Raw genomic sequence first — 21,363 nt, forward strand, 5'->3', positions numbered from 1 at the left:
GTTCCCGAGAGGGACCCTCGTCTATGGCCCGACGCTTTCTTTACTTTCTGGCTGGGAGCGTTCGGGGAAGGGAGCTGAGGAAGGAGGGAGCTGATTAGGGGGCGATCGGACCCAGGCCCGGTGATTGGGCTGGACACATTCTGCTCACCGGGCAGCCGGTGGCAAGGAGAACGGTCATTGAATGCCCGGCTGCAGTTAGGTCCAAGCTTGTAGGCTGCGGGAGGGAGAGTGGGGGCGTCCAGAAAGGCTAGACTCCTTGGGAGAAGTTAGCAGGAAGGCAGAATCACCTGGGATCTGGGGCCATTGAATGGGGCTTCGGGACCCTGGAGGTTACTTTTTTTGCTTTTTCTTGATGCATTGAGGTGTTATCCAAATGGAAACGGCCAGTAGATAGTTCCTTTCCAATGTCGGAAACCTCATTAGCAAGTTCCATTTCATGGAAACCTGGAGATGTGGGCTTGAGTCATTTACACAGAGGTAAAAGCCATGGGATTGAATGATCACATCTTCCATAGTGTAGCAGGGACAGAAAAAACTGACTATTCGAGGTCTAGTTAACAGCAACCAGTTATCCCTCATAGAAATCCATCTGATCAAAAAAGGTTTTGGGTGGACAGTACACATCTTAAATTGCTCATGTCGGGTAAAGCTGGGGGAAAAGGACAGAGCCAGGGCACAATATGCTTACAAGCTAAGGCCCCGGGGCCGAGGAAAAAAATCCACAATTGGTCGGCTTTCCACTTGCCGCACCCCCTATCCCAAATCTGGCTGTCTTTCTGGGGTCACTTTGTATTACTCGCTTATAATCTTGTTCCAAAACACCCAGTAGCTACTCTATCCACCATGCTCCATGTTGCCACCTTTGTGTGCACCAGCAGACCCTTAGGCTTGCAATGCTCTTTCCTCACCTGTACACATCATCTCCAGCTTCTTTCCAGGTGCCACTTCCCAAAAACCCTTCTTGAGCACTTTCATGAGATTACTTTGTATCTAATTTTTGGGGGTATACATTGTATACTTTTGAGAGACATAAATTCTTTGAAGGCAAGGACTGTTTCATTTTTCTTTTATCTTCAGCACACAGGAGCAATCATCAAGCACATAATATACAACCAATCATTAAATATATATAATTACCAGGTGCAAGGGAAGACGAACCTAAGAGTTCCTTCCATTGAGAGGGTTACATTTTATAGGGGGGAAATGTGTCTATAAACATTTTTTTTAATGAAAAGTGATTTTTTTGAAGGAAGGTACTAAAGCTTAAGATTTAAAATTGAACTATTTTTCTGACTTCTTTACACTCTAGCAAAAGATACCATCACCCTTAGTGAATGAGATTCACAACCATTGTCATCTGAGCATATTATCTGACACAGAAGTTGGCACTTAATCGTGAGTACAGAAAACCCCCAAATTTTTCAGGGTACCATTTAACATCCTCTTCCCTCCACCCCAATCTGGCTGCCTTTGAGCTAAGTTTTGAATGGATCAAGAGATGTTAAAAGGTGGTGTTAAGGAGGGAAAATATTCCAGATGACATCAGATGTATAGCCAGTGGCAAAAACAAAGAAATGGAGGATGGAGATAAACGTGTAAGGAAGGCCAAAAAGTTCAATGCTGGAAAGATGGTGGTATATAAAATAACTGGAAAAATAGATTGGGCCAGATGGTCAAGGGCTTCAAATGACAATTCATTGGATCCTAGGGGTAATGAAGAGCCACTGGAGTAAATTGATTTGAGGAATGATTAGACTGTTCTTTAGGAGAATCAATTTGGAGCTTTGTGATGAATGGGTTGGAGTGGGGCAAATTGGAGGCAGGGTAATCATTTAGGGCTTTGATGAGGGTCTGAACTAGAGTGGTGTCAATGTGAGCAGAAAGGATTATGGATGGAAGAGGTTTTTAGAGGGGAAAATGATAATGTGTGGCAGCTGACAATGTAGGTTGAGGGAGAATATGGACTTGAAAATTCAATTCAACATTAAGTGGTTACATGTGGCAGGCATTGTGCTTGGATGACACAAAGGTGAGGAATGTGGAAGACTGGAAGAATGGTGGTGCTTGGACAAAAATGTAGGTAAATTAGGAAGAGTGGTTTTAAAAAAAAAAAAAAAGATAGGTTCAATTTTGAATGTGTTGAGTTTTAAGATACCTATGAAACATCAAGCTGAAACATTCCAGAGATAATGGATAATCTGGATTGAAGATCAGGAAAAACTAAAACTATATATGTAGATTTGGGAGTCACTTGCATGGTGATAATATAATTTAAGTTGGAAAGGTCACCAAGCAATGACCATAGAGAAAGCTGCAGGACAAACTCTTGGGATATATCGAGTTAGGCAGCATATGTCAAATACTATAAAAGGAATCAAGGATGATTAAGAAAATTATTTTGTATGATCACTGATTCTTGATAATTTTGGAAAGAGCAGTTTTGGTGCAGCAGGAACTGTATACCAAACTACAAAGAGTTAGAAGGAAGGGACTTCCCTGCTTTTGGTTTTTCTTTCCCCAAGGAGGGACACATGGGCAGGTTTATAGACAACCGAATAGAGTGAGGTTAAAGATTAGAAAGGATGATGATTTGGGGAGCAAGCTTTAGGGTAAAATGGAAGGGCATGTCAAAGACAGAAGCTGTCTTCGGCAAGGACTACTTCATTCAGATTCTCGAGTGAATGAGACAGTATAGGATGCCATAGGTTGTAAAGTAGAAAGATGTGTTATGGGAAACTTAGAGCAGCCTTTGTGGAAAACAAGATCATCAATTAGGAAAGAGGAAAAAGATTTACTTGCTTCGACAAGGATACAGTTGAGATCAAATAATCTAAATGTACAATGGACCTAGTAAATATGACTTCTTCAGTGGGGTCTCCACTTGTTTAGTAGCTTATAAAGAATGGAAGTTGGTAGTGGAAGTAATCTAAGGTTGGAGTTTGCCATGGCATTTTAAGTGAGACGACAAGGTGGAAAGGTATTCTAAAGTAGAAGACAGAGCAAAATTTAACTGGTTAAATACAGAAATCAAGGTAGAAGAAAGAAGTCAGGGGAGGAGTGATGGTTGAAAAATATTGAGGGACAGAGATTAGAAGTAATAGTAAAGACAAAGATTAGATTTAAAATTAATTAAAACATAGAGAAAGATGGCATAATAGGTTATGATTGGATAAAGGAATTTCAGAGTTAATGGTCAGGGAATGGAATACTCACGAGTGAGATCAAGGGTATGACCATCCGGTATATAACAATGTTTTATAGGAGATGAGAAACTGGGAAGTTAGGGTATATGAAAAAACATCCAACATATATGCTTAAGTCCCCTAGAATAATGATGGTTGGTGTGATGAGGAAGCACTACAAGTCAGGTTCTGAATACCTGAGGAAAGAGAGGTGGTAGTAGACCTGGGAAAGGGAGCAGGGCAGTAGACAATGGCCATTAGGAATCGGAATGGATGGCCTGTTGACTCATATTAAATGATCAGTTGAAGGCTTTGAGGAACATCCAGAAAAATCAGTAAAATGAATGGTCAGAGACTGTACTAAGAGCCATAAGCTGTAGTCAACTGTTGTTTCTCACTGTCCTGCCAGGCCTCAAGGATCTGTGCTCACTAAATACTTGTGATTAAATCAATTCTGCCTTGAAGGTTAAATACTAAGTGTAGTAAGAACAGGACCTGAGCTCTAGGCTAATCCCAGATACAGGCAAGAAGCCCCAAGGCAGAGAGGCCCATGTAAAAGGCAGGAAACCTGACTAGGCTTAGCTCAGGAGCAGGGACATCCTGTGTTAAGAGAAATGAGGCAGAGACAGCAGGCCACTGAATTTCATTAGGTATTTCATTAAGGTTAAATCTTCATGATAGAGTAGGCTTGCAGAGAATAAAGTCGGGGACCCTGCAGGCTACGTCCTTCAGATTTCATAGTGTATCACTGGCTCTGGCTTTTTGTTAGGATCACCTCCTCGCTCGAGGTATAGGTTGTCATAAGGATATTGCTTCGGACCCTGAGGAAGAAAACACATCAGAAAAAGCAGGTAAATGCCCCATTTGCAGTGACCCTATCCAACACTAACACCCAGCAAACAGTTCCCACCCTGTCAGACCCGGCTGAGCTGCAGTGGCAGAAGAAACATCCTTCTTTTGTGCTGAGCCCAAGGCAGAGAAAAAGCCTAGATTGTAAACGAAGTGCTGCTTGCACTGATTGTAAGAGAATCAAAGCTTTCTAAATGAGACGGCGCATCCATCCATCCCACTCTCTCGGGTCGAGGCAGACTCAATCTCCTTTAAGTCACTCAGCCTCTAATGGTTCCCCCGCTAAAGTGGCCTAGCAAATGAGGCGTGCAGAAGCAGCAGTGGGGGAAGCACAGAGGAGGCACGGCTGGGACGTGCTTTAGGGGCTGCTGGCTTTACCAACAACCAGCTGTCAGAGTGCACAGCTCAAGGGGAGGAGAAAAGGGTGATGTGCTTACAGAACTGAAAAATGCAAAAGCTACTGTGCTTCCTGGTTTCCTGAAGTGAAGTTAGTGCTCACACCAGCCCTGTACACACACTCCAGCCAGGAGCCCCTGGGGCTCAAGATCAAGGATCGTGTCAGTGCACACAGACACACCAGCTACCACGGAGACATGGATTATCTCTGCAGAAGTAGCATAGGGCATCTGACAACCATTATAAGTCTCCGGCCTCCTCCAATCCATTCTGCACAGGCTGTCAGATTAATCTTCCTAAAACACCACTTCAATCAAGTGACTCACTAGCCCCCAAATCTCACCAGATTCTTCAACAATGCCCTCCACTGCATCCAGCTTCCTCAGCGTCTCCTGCACATTCTGCCTTCATGCCTTACCTTGTCCCTCTACCTCCAATCCCACACCTCCATCAAAGCCTAGCTCCACTGCCATTTCCTAACAACACTCAGATGCCCAAATGATGTATGCTCAAACTCTGCTAAACTGCTATATGCTTGCTCCTTTCTTAACTTAGAGATCTCTTCTAGCTTTTTTAGGTACATAGTCTTCCCATAGCTATAAATTACTTATGAGTAGAAGCTATATTCTATTTTACAGTTTCAAGAGTACAAGACTTGTATGAATTTAATTTTTCCATCAATATAGCATCCAGTCTATGTGATCCCCTACTAAATAGAAGTAGAATGCAAGTTCCTTTGGATATGGGCCGTTTTTGGCTTTGTGTTACAAATGCCCAGCACATTGGAGTCACTTGATAAAAGCCTTTCAGAAGGTCCTTTCAGAGGAGCAGCTAGACACCTGGGACTCCCTCTGTATTTCAGTCTTTCAAGACTACATATAACTTTGCCTTCTCAACTCCTGTCTAGTCACAAGGATGGCTTCATACCATACAGAGCAATCTCAATTTGGGGCAAACAAGATTCCTTTCCGATTTCTCTGATGACTGGGATAAGAGCTGACAGATATAAATTCCTAAAAGTGCAGTTCTGATCTTGTCATTCCCCTTCTAGTTCTAGAGAGCTCTAAGAATAAAACACAAACTCCTTCTTGGCATTTCATGGTCTTCACAATGTGGCTTCTACCTTTTTTCATTTTCCCTTAAATGTATGGATAACTGTCCCACTGGCAGGTGGTAACCTATACATTCCATTCTTTTTCCCATCTCTGTGCCTTTACATAGGCTGTCCCTCCTCTCCACCAATATCTAAAATGCTCACCCTCTTGACACCCCTATCTCTCTTTCTTGATTTCTCCAGTTGTTACTGCCCTGGGGGAAAAAATCAGTTTCTATTTCTTTACCAATGTACATGTTGTTTTCCCTCAATAGAATGTAAACATCTAGAGAACACTGTTTAATTTTTAAATTTGTATTCTCACAGTGGATAACACATAACAGGTGCTGAATAGGGCTTGCTGAATTGACTGAAGGTATGCTGGCTTAAGCTAAGAAAGAAGTCATATAACATCCTGTCACTGCTATTTAGTATCCTAGGCAGAGAATCCTCAAAAAAGCCATGGGCAGTGCCTCTTCAGATCAAAACTGGATTTTTGTGTTTCAGATACCTCATTTCCCTAAGGAAATAAAGCTGAGCATCATACAGTGAGAAAGATCAAGGAATCCAATCTTTTTTGAGTGTCAGACCTTTGGCAATCTGAAGATGCCTACAGATCGCTCTCCGTGTAATATTTTTAAATAATTAAAGGAAATGTTAAATTGCAATTAGAAATTTAGCTGAAATAAAGACATAGCATAATTCTTTTCCCATCCTATGAATCCCAAGTTAAGAACACCTGTCCTATATACTTACCACAGGCTGATAGCAGGGGTACATCTCTCCTAACCAGAACATGAACATCATGAAGCCTAAGAAGCCAAAGAAATGCTTACACATGGTGTTCCAAGAGACAGCTGTGGGGGACGTATCCACACGATTCCGAGTATACATATCGAAGTCAAAGTGCATCTGCAAGAAATAGAGACCAGCATACTATATCATTAGCCTAGCAACAGGCCAGAAACAAAGAACTGAGCTCTGAAGAAATTTCTTAGCAAATGGTCTAGTGCTCTTGAAAGCTATTTTCTTAAGAGACTATACCTTTCTCAAATGACACTGACAACTCAAGAATTGAAGGAAGATAATACCAAGGGGAATCAAGGAGATAGAGTTAGCATCTCTGATAGTCTACTACTTAAGGAAGGCAGCTCAATCTCATATACAAAGTTTGGGGCATCCTTGGACATTTGACCCAGGTATTACTTTGGAGATTTCCACTTCCTTGGAAGGCAAAAAGGCTTGCAGCTAATTAGATACCCTGTTTTTCTATCACAGGATTATATTGCCAATCTTTCAAAGAAAGATTCACCAAGTAGGAGGATAACGATGCCTTAAATGTCACAGAGAGCCCTGCAAATGACTTAACTACTTAAAGAGAAAAGAAGAGCTATAAGGAAATTATTTTCTCACCGGTTCACCCCAGTTTAGCCTCAGTTCTGAATGGTCCCAGTCATACCATGGGTCTCGTTCATGCTGAGAGCGGTCTGGAAGCTTGGGATAGTCACCATACCTGAGATATAATAGCAGGTTTTTAGTGAAGGCCTAAACATTCCTAGGGAAGCTGGGAATCATATACAGTCATGAGCTTTCCCTATTCAACCTCAGTGGATTATTAGTGTCCTTAGTACAAAATATAAAGCTCTCAAACTAGGTTGGAGCCTTACATAATTTGCCCTCAACCCATTTTTCTTGCTGTTAACTCCTTTCATACTCTAATCTAATCAAATTGCATTCTGTTCCTCACCAATATGATATTCCACCTTCCATCTGTAAGCCTTTGGACTGGTCATTCCCCATACCTGGAATGCATTCTCTCCTTATTTCAGAGTCCCTCTCTTTAAGACACAGCTCAACTTCTGCAGGGAGCCTTTCCTAATTTTCTGCTAGTGCCCTCCCTTCAAACTACCTTGATTTTGATTAATTTTTTTGGTATGTATTGGTACTTTCACTAACTTTAAAATTATGCTACTTTTATTTTCACATTTACTTGTTTTACACATTAGAATGTAAGTGCATTGAGTAGGGATTTCATTCTCTGTACTTGTATCCCTAGTGTCTGGCACAGTTCTGATACATTGTAGGGACTTGATAAACACTTGTTGACTGAGTTGATGTCGTTAAACAAAGACCCTAACTCAAATTCTAGTTACTGAATGAAACTGCTAAGTAAACTCAATCTTAATTTTGTTCAAGTCAAAAGTGTTATATTTTTTCCTTTCCTCCAATTTACAGAAGAATCACAGAACACACAAGCGGGAAGAAACCATCAAATCTGATTCTCTAATTTTATCAATGAGAAAACAAGGGCTTAAATTATTCCTCTGTCTCATTTTAACCATTCCTTCTGGTTACCATAGGACCATCTGCCCAGTGGCATGATACATATAAAATGCTTTGCAAATCTTAAAAGTTTTCAACTGTTAATTCTGTTTTGGGCTTATAACTAAGAACCTTCCTGAAGGACAGTGCTGGTTGTTGGTAACTGGATGGCTCAGGGATGTGGTAAAAGGAGGGCAATTTCTAGGTCGAACAGAAAATGTAATAGCAACTAGGAAGAATTTTATTGAGGAGTCAGGCAGAGCCTAGGGGGTTGAGTCCGCATTCATAGGGGCTAGATTTTTCAAGAGCTCAGCTTGAGGACTCCTTAGTGATACAAAAGGAACTTATTTACATAGGTTTGCACTAACTGGTTTCTGAGTTCTAAGAAAGTCATATTTTCCAAACAATATGCTGGAATGTTTTTCTATCTCCTAGTCTTCACAAAGTTATTCTTATAGAGGAAATGCCAAGGCCACTGCTTCCTATAAATTCTAAATAAGCTGAAGGAAAACAAATTCTACAGATATGCTACCATACAAAATGGACCTGAGAAACACAGCAAGAAGTTGGATATTGGCATCAAACTGCTAAGGACAAATTTGGGGAAAGAAATGCAATATCTATAACAAACAATGTCACAGGACAAAATAGAAAAGCAAGAACGTGATTAAATGGAATTAGCTGTTCTTCCTCCCATTAGGTGTCCTTTTCCCCATTCCCCACTAGACTCAGTGCCTTGGAGAAAGGCACTCTTTTGCTTTTGTACCTCTAGTGACTATTACAGTACCTGATGTATGTTAAGTGCTTGTGAATATTTGCTGAATGACTGACTCAATCACTTACGGTTAAGATTTCAGTTGCACATGACTTATTCAATAGTTGCTATGGTGACTACAGAAGGACTTGGTTGCTTGGTCACTATCCTCTGTTTTCAAAAAGGACCAAAATGACATCACTACGTTGGAGTCAAGTTACAGTGTGTCCAACTGTGGCTGATCAGAATACAGGCCCTGAATGCTCTGCTGCAGGTCGGACACTGAGTCCCTATGAACATCTGGAGTGGCTTCTCTAACTTTCCCCTGCCTTCAAGGCCATTGGAACAATTGTTCTCCTCTGCCCATTCTACTAGGGGAAGTCCACATACCAGGAGGAGATATCTCTCTAATTCACTGTAAGGTTTGAGACCCCTTGGTTATCCTCTGCCAAAACCGTTTACCAGGGAGTGATCACTATGCAGGCTACAGCTTCTTGGAGCCACAGGTGAAAATTAGGTGGATCAAGTGGAAGCCAAAGGGGAAAGCAGCCCTGTAAAGGGCCTGGCAACCTTCACCCCAGAGATTCTAGTCTTCCCTGAACCCAGCCTACAGCCCCACAGAAAGACTACGCAGCCTGGAAAAGCATTTTTAAAAAATAAAAATGCACTAAAAGTCACATACACAGCTCTGTGTAGGAGGCAGTGGGGTATTTAAGAGATAACATTGAACTTTAAAAAAAAATGTCAGAAAATCTGTATTCAAATTCCAGCTTTGCTACCAACCTGTGACCGTGGATAAAACTCGTATTTGAGCTTTAGTTTTCTTACATGTCAAAAGAGGCGTTGGACCTAGATGACTAGTGGTCATCCTTAGAACTCCAGCTCTACAATTCTACATACTGGTCTTACGAATATTACGCCTTCTCTCAGTGGGGCTGAGACATTTCAAACCACTCTTACCACAGCATAGAACCAGCGCTCAAGATCAACAAGTATTTATGAAATATCTACTCTAGGCACTGTGCTAAGATTTAAGAAAGTAAAAAAAAAGTTCCTATACCGAAGGGACTCACATAGTAATGGGGAGGACAACACATAAAAAAAAGCCACCTCCGTAATTGTGCATAAATTACGTTAAAATGCAGGAAGAAGGGATAGAAGGGAGAAACACTTGGAACTCAATATTTTCTAAAAATGAATGTTAAAAATTCTTCTCGCACAATTGGAAAAATAAAACACTATTTTCACTTTTTTGTTGTTTGCTCGCATTGTTGTTTCTCATTTTTTCCTCTTTGGTCTGATTTTTCTTGTGCAGCAGGACAATTGTGGAAATATGTTCAGAAGAATCGCAAACGTTTAACATACATTGGATCACCTGCCATCTAGGGGAGGGGGAGGGAGGGGAAAAAACTGAAGCACAAGGTTTTGCAAAGGTGAATGTTGAAAACATCTATGCATGTTTTGAAAATAAAAGGCCTTAATAAAAACAGAAAAAGAACATACTATATGTGAAAAAAACGATGTACAAAGAAGACATCATGTAAGTCAGCGGGAGGTAATTTCGAGGGGGGAGGGGGAGGAGTCAGCAAAGGCCTTGGGCAGCAGGCGGGATTGGAGCGAGTCTGGAAGGCAGGCGGACAGCACTGCCAGGAGAAAGGCAGGAGGGGCGGGGCCGGTGTGGGGGGCGGCCGAGCGCGGAGAGGAGGAAAGCGTGAGCGGGATGAAAAGGCCCAGGGCCCGGCGGGTCGGGAAGGTTCCAGACCAGGGATGTCAGGCCGCTATTGGTTCCTGGAGATAAAAGAACATTTGAGGGAAACTGAGCCAGAGGCGGACACAGGGGGAAGAAGAAGCCGGGGATGACGGCTTGGCTGTGATTCGGCGCCGGGCTGGAGCCGCGAACGGTCTCGGGGAGGGGCTGGGAGCAAAGCGGAAGGGCTCGCCTACGGACGCCGGGGAGACGGAGAGCCTCCGGGCGGGAAGGAGCCTCGGGACACCTTGCGCCCACTTAAGGCCGTCTCCCGCAGGTTCAGGGGGCTCCCCAGTAGCCCCCGGCCACTTGTCCAAAACAAATGAGAGCGTGACCCTGGGCGGGAGAGAGCGGCCTCTTACCCGAAGCCCTCGTCCGGGTAGGGCTCGTAGTCCTCCACGCGCATGTTGTACTTCTTGGCGGCGGCGGCGCGCTCCTCCGGCGTGCGGGGGTACGGCCCCGGGAGCATGTCCTTGGTGAGACCCGAGGCTGAGCAGCGCAGACCCCGGGGTCAGACGCCAGCCTCCGCCCCCACTGCTGCCCCGCCACCTCCGGCCCTCCCCCGCCCTCTCCGCTTCGCCGACCCCTCTCTCCTCCGCTCCGCCCCGCCCTCAGACCCAATTTCCTCCCACCTGCCCGGGCTCCCGGAGGGGTCGCCCGCCGGGCCGCTGCCCCCAGCCATCGGACTGCCCGGGACACGGTCATGGAGGCCGCCATCTTAACCTTCTTCCAAATTTGGCCGCGCAAGCGCAAGCTAGTGCTATGGAGGCCGAGCAGGCCCAAAAGGCTTCCGCGGAGGAGGGGATTCTGTGCTCACGTGGGGTCGAGAGGAGGAGCGTCGAAAAGCAGAAGCTCCACCCCTCTCCTTCGATACGGAACTCTCGGGGTCCTGGAGGGGGGGGTGTAAATAATAACGGTAAGGGCGGGGTTGGGGCAGGTGACCAAGGATGCTTTTGGCAGTCCGTGGCGGCCTCCATCCCTAGGCTCTTGTAAGACGGGGCCGGTGAATGTCCTGAAACAGGTGCCGGTTTAGTACATGAAGCGGGCCGCCCCCCAGCTCAGGCCGCCCCCCAGCTCAAGCCACCCGGTGCTTTTTCTCCTCCTCCGATCGTTGCCTGGTACCCACTGCAGCGCCGCCCCTCCTCCAACGCTCCTAAAATCCGAGGCTAGCCCCTCTCCTCAGCTGCCCCTCCTCCAAGGTTTCTCCAGACTTCTGTTCTCGCCCCTACATGGGACTCAAAATGACTTCCCGGAGCTGGCGCCCAGCATGCATTTCCAGCTTCCTTTTTCTCCAGATAACTAGTTAGCCGAGAAAAAAACGTTACCATATCTCCTTTCCCCTCCTGCCCACTTGAGCACCAACATCCTTCCAGTTGCTTAAGTTAAATAAATCCAATGTCTTCTCCCTCAGGCTTCCCAAGATTATCTTCTCATGTGTAATCTTCACCTAAGGGAGGACAACTTCCTAAGAGCCAGCCTGCCTTATTCACTGTTCCATCTTTTCCCCGGGGAAGCAGGAAAGCCCGCCTAGGAGGCCTAGTGAACATCAGTACCTATGGGTTGCTTACTAGGAGAGGGAAAAAAAAAAAGGCAGTACTCTTCATCTCTGCAAAACTTCTGAGAGATCAAGAGGAAGGGCATAGTGTAGTCTAGTGATGTCAGAAACAGGGGCCACTGTGTGCATCCCTGATGGTTACATAATAATATAAACAAACGTTATATTGATGTTCTGTTGTATTATTTTTTACTTTGTTAAATATTTCCTAATTACATCATAATCTGGTTCTAGCCACCCTTGGGAATGTTGAAACTGCAAAGAGGTTGCCACCATATGTTTGGGATCCATGAAAGATTCCTGGACTCAAAGTCAGGGTAAATTAGAGGCAACACAGGAAGTCCATCAGCCAGCATCACAATGTGGAGCCATCAGTTATAGCAAATGGAGAAATCTTGAATGGTGTGGATAAGTTCACTTACCTTGGCAGGATACTTTACAGGGATCTCCACATAGACGATGAGGTAGACACACCCATTGCCAGAACTAGCTCAATGTTTGGGAGGTAATGAGGGAAACTGTGGGAGAGAGGAGGTTTTACACTAACTACTAAACTGAAGGTCTACAGAATTATTGTGCTGAGCTCATTGTTGTAGGCTTGTAAAACCTGGAATACCAGCACCAGGAAAGTGAATCACTTCCATTTGAATTGTCTGAGGAAGTTTCTGAAGATCATCTGGCAAGATAAGATACCAGACACAGAGGTCCTTTTTTGAACTAAACTGCCAGACATTCAAACTCTGCTACAGAGAGAGCATAATTCCACTGGGCTGGCCACATTGTTAGAATGCCAGATGTATGCTTGCCCAAAAGATTATTTTATGAAAAACTCACACAGGACAAGTGTTCATAACATGGTCAGAAAAGGCAATAAAAAGGGATAGCTATATGGCTCAGTGAATAGAGCACTGGCCCTGGAGTCAGGAGGACCCGAGTCCAGATCTGGCTTCAAATATTTAATACTTCCTAGCTGTGTGATCTTGGGCAGGATACTTAACCCCCAATTGCTTCACCAAATAAATAAAGCCATTATTTAAAAAGCAATAAAGAACAATCTTAAGGTCTCTCTTAAGAACTTTTAAAAACTGATTGTATAACATGGAAGACACTGGAACAGGACATGATATGCCTCATCAGGAAAGGTGTTGTGAGAATGTTTGTGGCAGCCCTCTTTGTGGTGACCAGAAACTGGAAACTACGTGGATGCCCATCAATTGGAGAATGGCTGAATAAATTGTGGTATATGAATATTATGGAATATTATTGTTCTGCAAGAAATGACCAACAGGATGATTTCAGAAAGGCCTGGAGAGACTTACATGAAGCGATGCTGAGTGAAATGAGCAGAACCAGGAGATTATTATATACTTCAACAACAATACTGTATGAGGATGTATTCTGATGGAAGTGGCCCTCTTCAAGATGAACCAAATCAGTTCCAATAGTGCATGAACTGAACCAGCTACACCCAGCGAAAGAACTCTGAGAGATGACTATGAACCACTACATAGAATTCCCAGTCCCTCTAATTTTGTCCACCTGCATTTTGGATTTCCTTCACAAGCTAATTGTACACTATTTCAAAGTCCGATTCTTTTTGTTCAACAAAGCAACTGTTTGGTCATATATACATATATTGTATTTAATTTATACTCTAACATATTTAACATATATTGGTCGACCTGCCATCTGGGGGGGGGGGGGGAAGGAGGGGAAAAATTGGAAAAAAAAAAAAAGTTTTGGCAATTGTCAATGTTGTAAAATTACCCATGCAAATATCTGGTAAATAAAAACTATTATTAAAAAAAGAAAAAGAAAAGGTGCTGTGCACTATAAGCAAAGCAGAATTGAATTAGCTCAGAAGAAATGTGAGATGCACAAAGTTAAAGAATCCACCCCAAATACTCACAGGGACTATTTATTTTTGACATGTGACAAAGTATTCTGATTCAAGCAAATCATCAGTATTTCTATATATTAACAACCAAACCCAGCAGGAAGGGATAGAAAAAAAAATTCCATTTAAAATAATGGCAGACAGAACATGGGAGTCTATCCAGAAATTATAGGAATACAATTACATAACTTTTAAAAAATATTTTATTTTTTCCCAATTATATTAATTCTTTATGTTCTTTTCCCATATTCTCTTTCTTTTCTTCACCTTTTCCTGAAATGGTAAGCAATTTGTTATAAGTTGTACATGGATAATCATATGAAACATTTTCATATTAGTCATATTGTTAAAGAAATCACAGACAAAAAAAAGGGGGGGGGGGGAAACTGTATTCTTTGATCTGTATTCAGACTCCATAAATTCTTTCTCTAGAGATGGATAATATTTTTCATCATGAGTCCTTTAGCATTGTCTTGGATCATTGTGATGAAATCTAGATTTTGGGGGTTCTGTTCAGTCAGGGAACCAAGTGATGAGATTCAATTCAGGGAACCAAAATGATGAATTAGAGTTTGGTGGTCAGGGAGTTAAATGATTAAGTTAGTGGTAGGATCAGGATTCAGGGAACCAAATGAAGAGGTTTAGCTTCCCTAAATCCCCTTTAGTATTCACGCAAGGCAGAGAGCTCTCACAACTCAACTGTGAGAACCCTCCTCTGGCGGCACAGAGATCCTTCATAAAGGAAAAGCTAGACTAATAAAAAGAAATTTATTATTGGCATTGGGAAGTCAGCCTTTGCTATGAATGAATAGAAAAGCTGAATTCCTTAGTGGCAAGATCCTGACAGGGGAGTAAAGTAGTGGAGGAGTCCTGGCAGAGACACAAGATAATTTCTAGCAGAAAAATCCCAATAGAGAAGTATAAAGTCTTATTAGGGAATTAGGTAAAAAAGATAAAGAGAAGGTAACACTGAGAGAAAATCTCATTTTAGCAGGCAGAGGTTTCCTTGGCATAGCATGGCATGACATGTTAGGTCCTCTACAAGGAGTGAATTTAAAATCGCTGTTTTTATAAGGAAATCTGAGACAGGAGTTTCAATTGAATGAGATTCCCTAAATGCTGTCACTGCCCCAGGCCTAGATAAGACTACTTGTTGGTTTTGAGCCAACAATAGGGGTAGAAAATCTTGGAATTAAATACTTCAACTAGTCCTACCAAGATAAACCATTTTATCTTGGTACCTTAGGGTGGGTCTCAAAGAGACAAGATTCAAGCCTGAATCCTGAAACATAAGAGGTACATAATATTACAAATGTAAAAATTACATTAAATTTTAAAAGTTTTAGGCAAACTGATCCAATGCAGCCAAAATTAGAAGAAAAGCAAGAAATTGAGAAAAAATTTACAGAAAGTTTCACTGATGAAAGCCTCATTGATAAGGTTTAGATTTAGGGAACCAAAATGAGATTAGGGTTTCTGGTGGTCAGGGAATTAAATGATAAGGGCAAGTTTGGGGTTCAGGGAACCAATGGAGAGGTTTGGGCCTACAATATTCTTCTCTAAAAATGTAATGTTCTCTGGGAGCAGGTTTCTCGAGGGCCTTCTGGAGGCAGCCTTCCTTTCAGTTCAGTAATTACAAGTGCAGCCAAGTACTAAAAGTCCAAATCCTTTATTTTTTCCTTCAGTCTTATCTCTTTTACTGGTGCCTGGTTAGTTTTAATAGAGGCCTATCTCTCTTCTTGGTTCTGAGAGCTCCTGAAGCTAATCCTTTGCCTCTGCCAGCTTCTGCCTCTAGCTTCCTCCAAATGAGCTTCTAGTGCGCTTCTCCTTCTGGCACTGCAGCTCCTCCTTAATACCCCACACTGAGTATACATCAATCATTATATCACTAGGAAACCATTATTTGTTGTAGGAATAAATCAATGCTACACTAGATTTAACCATTATCTCCTCAATTCCACTTACTTAGCACCTTGTAAGAATCCTAGCATGCAACCCCTTGGGATTCGGCTCAGGGGTAGGGAGTTTTGAGGGCTCCCTTGGGGCACAGAGGTCCTCTGTAAAAGAATTTACAGACCTCGAAACTTAAGATTGATAAAAGAGGTTTATTATGGGTTAATTAATGGGTTATTATGGGTAAGGTTAGAAATCCTGACAGAGAGGCATAAAGTCTGGTTAGGGAAATAGGTGAGGATAAAGAGAGGGTGGCACTGGAAAAGAATATTCCAGTGGACAGAGGCTCTTTGGCATCCCAAGCATGGAGCTGGCATATCTGAAACCTCTGCAAAGAGAGGGTTTTAGTTTGGTTCTTTTATATTGAATATCTTAGTGGGGGCTGGGACAGCTCAAGTTGGCTTCCAGCCTGAGGCTGCTCTTGATGGGGCCAAGTACATCTTAAGTTGAATTGAATGGAAGATCTACATTTGAAGGATTTTCTCCTACAAGGATTTTCAGAGTTTCAGGGTCCCTTCATCATTTCTCAAATATGTGGGGAACTGAGCTAATTTTTTTTTATTATAGCAAAACATATGCATGGGTAGTTTTTCAACATTGACCCTTGCAAAACCCTTTTGTTCCAACTTTCCCCCCCTTCTTCCCCCCATCCTCTCTCCCAGATGGTAGGTGGTCCGATACATGTTAAATATGTTAAAGTATATGTTAAATACAATATATGTATACATATGTATACAGTTATCTTGCTGCTCAAGAAAGATTGAATCCAGAAAGAAAGTAAAAAAAAAACCCTGAGAAGGAAAACAAAAATGCAAGCAAACAATAACAGAAAGAGTGAAAATGTTATGTTGTGGTCCACACTCATTTCCTATAGTTCTCTCTCTGGAGGTAGCTGATCATTTTCATTACTGACCAATTGGAACTGGTTTGGATCAATTTCATTGTTGAAGCGAGCCATGTCCAACAGAATTTATCATCATATGGTATTGTTGTTGAATATATGATGATCTCCTGGTTCTGCTTATTTTGAATCGGGTTGTGGTCCCTTTAAGAAACGTATTTCCTATTATCTGTGATCCCTTTCAGATTCTTAGCCCATCCTGGCCGAGGCATATCCTCCCTAGTCCAGGATGCCAGAGCCTTTGATTCAGTTACAAATCCTGGTCAAAAAACATCCCTTTGAATTCCAATAGGAGATCTGGGCAGTCCCAGTCCCCACTGGGTCTGAGCCAACTTTGGCTGTCCCAGCTCCTACTAAATCTGATTTGCTAGGGCTGCTCCAGCCCCCACTGGTTCTGACCTGCTCAGGCTGTCCCAACCCTCACTAAGACATCAATATATAGCTTCCATCTATGAAGGTCTTTTGTAGATGGACTTTGGTAGCTCCCTTGTTGCCAGGACCTTCTGTCCACTGAGAACTGCATTCTCAATGCAACTCCATTTTCCATAGATCTGCCACTGTAGAAGTCAGTCTCTTGGTAAACTGATTTCTATCTAACAATAAACTTTCATTTTGCACCTAATATTTCGGGAATGAGTGAATTCTTTCACTTCTAAAACCTGCGGCTGATTCAAAGGGGATTCTTAATAACTCTCATAGCCACTAACCTCTAGACCCCCAGGAATCTAGACCACTCAAACAGTATCAATTTCACTCAGCATCAGTTCATGTAAGTCTCTCCAGGCCTCTCTGAAATCATCCTGCTGGTCATTTCTTACAGAACAATAATATTCTATAACACTCATATATCAGAACTTATTCAGACATTCATTCTCCAACTGGCATCCATTCAATTTCCAGTTTCTTGCCACTACAAAAGGGCTGCCACAAACATTTTTGCATATGTGGGCCCCTTTCCCTTCTTTAAGGTCTCTTTGTGATATAAGCCCAGTAGTAACAGTGCTAGATCAAAGGGTATGCACACTTTGAAAACTTTTGGGGCATAATTCCAAATTGCTCTCCAGAATGGCTGGATCTGTTCATAATTCCACCAACAATGTATCAGTGTTTGATAAATTCTGATGGAGGAGACCCTCTTCAACAATGAGATGAACTAAATCAGTTCCAATAGAGCAGTAATGAACTGAACCAGCTACAACCAGATGACTATGAACCACTATATAGAATTCCTATTCCCTCTATTTTTGTCTGCCTACATTTTTGATTTCCTTCACAGGCTAATGGTACACTGTTTCAAGTCTGATTCTTTTTGTACAGCAAAATAACTGTTTGGACGTGTATACATATATTGTATTTAACTTATACTTTAACATATTTAACATGTATTGGTCAACCTGCCATCTGGGGAAAAGGGTGGGGGAAGGAGGGGAAAAGTTGGAACAAAAGGTTTTGCAATTGTCAATGCTGAAAAATTACCTATGCATAAATTTTTTAAAAAATTAATTAAATAAATAAAAATTGTATCATTGTTTTCCCAGTTTTCCCACATGCCCTCCAACATTCATCATTATCTTTTCCTGTCATCTTAGCCAATCTGAAAGGCATGTAGTAGTATCACTGAGCTAAATTTTTAAAGGAACTATTCTCCAATTGAAATTCTAAGAATATGAACAGATAGTTTTCAGAAGAAGAAATGAAAACTATCAAGAGTCATACAAGATAATTTAGTTGGGAAGGCACTAACCATTGGGATCAAGAAAAAAAACAAGACGACCAGTGCTATGAAACTCAAATGAGAACAGGGCCACTAAACCCATACATAAGGCTCCTTATTATTATTATATTTAATTTATACTTTAACATATGTAACATGTATTGGTCAACCTGCCATCTGGGGGAGGTGAGTGGGGGGAAGGAGGGGAAAAATTGGAACAAAAGGCTTGGCAATTGTCAGTGCTGTAAAATTACCCATGCATGTATCTGGTAAATAAAAAGCTATAATAATAAAAAAAAGAAATGTGTAATTAAGCAAATCAAATTCTTGTATTAATTATGTCCAAAAATAACAAATAATAAAATCGCAATCTGAACTCTGAAAAAAGAAACAAGACCTTAGTAAATATTTCTTTAATATTATATCATTATTTTATTATACATACATGTAAATATATATATATATATATATACTTTTAATTTAATTTTTTATTATAATTTTTTATTGACAGTACATATGCATGGTTGATTTTTTACAACATTATCCCTTGCACTCACTTCTGTTCCAACTTTCCCCTTCTCTTCCTACACCTCCTCTCCTAGATGGCAGGCAGTCTCATACATGTTAAATATGTTATAGTATATCTTAAATGTATATACTTTTTTCACAGGATTTGCGATTTCATTAATATAGAGAATGTCCCACAAGAAAACAGACTTGCTTTGCAAATTATATCCTTAAAGAGTTGCCTAGGGTAACAAAGGTTAAGTAACTTATGGGGGGGGTCACATAGCCAGGATGTAAAGCAGCAGAATTTGAATCCAGGTATTGCATAAATGCTCTTAAGGGCTAAAAATGAGCCCATCTTCAAGCCCCAATGTCAAAGAAATGGGATTTTTATACTTTCTCAAGCTTATGAAGTCAGTTTCCAACATAAATTAATTTATAAAACCAGTAGGAAAAATCCCTATAGCCTTGTTCTATTTTACTTCTTAGTGAATCAGTACACATGTTCTTTCTTTTCAAATCTCTTGACCCTTGTCACATCAAAGATTCTTCCCCACCAAACCTCAGCCTCTTTTTTGGTTTTCCTGTGCAGCTGTCTAACTTGCTTTCAGCTTTTGCTGGATGATCTTCATCCAAGTGTCTTCTTTTTCTTTTGTACTCTCTCTCTCTTTTTTTTTCCCCACTGAGGCTGGGGTTAAGTGACTTGTCCAGGGTCACACAGCTAGGAAGTGTTAAGTGTCTGAGACCAAATTTGAACTCAGGTCCTCCTGAATTCAAGGCTGGTGCTCTATCCACTGCGCCACCTAGCTGCCCCCTTCTTTTGTACTCTCAATCAGCTCTAAGGATGCAATTACCTTCTGTATTCAGATGATTCTCACATATATTTATCTAGTACTACTTTTCTTCAGACTTCCAGTTTTGCATCTCCCCAGTTGCTTACTGGACATCTCAAGTTTAACATAAACAAAATTGAATTCATTATTTTTTACTCCAAACTCTCTCCTTTTCCCAAAATCCTTATTACTATTGAGGACTTCCCAGTAATCCAGGATAACAACATAGGTGTCATCCTTGACTTTCCCACTTACCCCAATATCCATTTGGTTGCCAAGATCTGCCAATATGGTTTAGCTTCTCTTTTCTGACACTCTACTGATGTGATAGAGAACTGATTCGAGAATTCCCTCTGGTTGGCACAAATCCAACATGAAAGAATTCACGAAACTGAAAAGTCTGAATGCAAAAGGGATTTTTATTGGCACTGAGAATCCTACTTTGCTAGGAAGACAGTCCTCAGTAGCAAGAGGTCCTGTTAGAGAAATAACAAAGGTTATCACTGAGAAGAAAGTATCTTCACAGTGGGCAAGAGTCCTGGCAGGCAGGTGTGTCCAGAAAAGAGGTTCACTTGGCAAAGTGTAATCCTACTTCAGACTTCTGCAGAGATTTGGAGTTCAAAATTGTCTTTTGTTGGCTATCTGAGGCTTGATTCCAGTTGAAAAGAGAGTTAATGCCCCCAGGCCTAGATACTTATCTTGGAATTTCAAGCCACTCAATAGGAATATCTGGCCCACATCTCCAATTGAATAAAATCATTTTGAAGGCTTTTTACCAGAGCCTGGAATTTCCTGAAGAGGATCCAGGACATTCCCAAAAGTTCAATGGAAGGTGATTTCACCAAGATCTCCAATTGAATGACACCGCTAAACTTGGAAAAGTCTTGTTTGGGAGAGTAAGCTTTTTCCCAGATTTTTTGGAGTCTGAGACCCGAATCTCCCTTCTTTTACAGATTAAAGGGGACACAGGTTCAGAGTTCACCCCCCTCACTACCACCCTTCAACACCCTTCTTCCCTCACATGTGGATTACTGATATAGCCTTCTGGTTTTCCATTCCTCAAGACTCTTTCTCCTCAGGTTTATTCTCCATTCAGCTGTCAAACTGACCTTCTTAAACTATAGGTCTGAACATATACTCCCAATTGAACTCTTTATGATTTCCATGATCAAACAGAAAATCCTATAGATTCAGAATCTTACATAGCTCATACCCTTCCTGCCTTACTTTTTTTTTTTTTTTTACCAGTAAAAATATTTAGCAGCGTTTTTACACTTTACTTCCCCTTCTACGAAATCTGAAATCTGAGATCCAAGTAGCACTGGCCAATAGACAATCTGTCATCCATCCGTTTTTACTGGCCATCCCCAGTAATTGGAATGCTCTCCTTTTCCATCTCTAAGTTTCCCTTTAGTTGAAATACCTGCCAGAAGTCTTTTCTGCTTCGCTTCTGGTAAGCTTCTCCAATCTATTCTGCATGTAGTGTTCAAAGGAACTGCTGTCACTGGTTAACAGGAAAAATCCAGGATAAAGAGAATTAAAAGGATTTCATCATAAGTATGTCAAGATAACCACCCCTAGAAGGGCTGACCACCGAAGGGCACCGAGGTGGGGACAGCTTTTACACATAACTTTAAAACAATTTAGATAGGTCCATCTC

The 21,363-nt window shown here is 41.7% G+C and overlaps 1 protein-coding gene across 1 annotated transcript; it reads right to left on the bottom strand.

Annotated features, from left to right (window-relative positions):
- Positions 1 to 1,052: 1,052 nt before the first annotated feature.
- NDUFB8 (NADH:ubiquinone oxidoreductase subunit B8) lies at positions 1,053 to 21,207 on the bottom strand. The gene is made up of 7 exons (XM_074295330.1): positions 21,127 to 21,207; positions 12,321 to 12,416; positions 10,976 to 11,790; positions 10,706 to 10,832; positions 6,934 to 7,033; positions 6,277 to 6,432; positions 1,053 to 4,003 (listed from the first exon to the last, which is right to left on the bottom strand). The coding sequence occupies exons 3-7, from the start codon at positions 11,058 to 11,060 to the stop codon at positions 3,911 to 3,913; spliced, it is 561 nt and encodes a 186-aa protein (XP_074151431.1). The 5' UTR covers positions 11,061 to 11,790; positions 12,321 to 12,416; positions 21,127 to 21,207; the 3' UTR covers positions 1,053 to 3,910.
- Positions 21,208 to 21,363: the final 156 nt, after the last annotated feature.

The sequence above is a fragment of the Sminthopsis crassicaudata genome, chromosome 2, assembly GCF_048593235.1.
Source record: "Sminthopsis crassicaudata isolate SCR6 chromosome 2, ASM4859323v1, whole genome shotgun sequence".
NCBI lineage: Eukaryota > Metazoa > Chordata > Mammalia > Dasyuromorphia > Dasyuridae > Sminthopsis > Sminthopsis crassicaudata.

What these genes read in the sequence shown, in the direction of transcription:
- NDUFB8 (XM_074295330.1), bottom strand. Translation starts at nt 11,060, where the DNA reads ATGGCGGCCTCCATGACCGTGTCCCGGGCAGTCCGATGGCTGGGGGCA. An exon ending in CCCTCCGGGAGCCCGGGCAG is followed by an intron (nt 10,833 to 10,975) that starts GTGGGAGGAAAT and finishes TGCGCTGCTCAG; the next exon opens with CCTCGGGTCTCACCAAGGAC. An exon ending in ACCCCTGCTATCAGCCTGTG is followed by an intron (nt 4,004 to 6,276) that starts GTAAGTATATAG and finishes TTTCTTCCTCAG; the next exon opens with GGTCCGAAGCAATATCCTTA.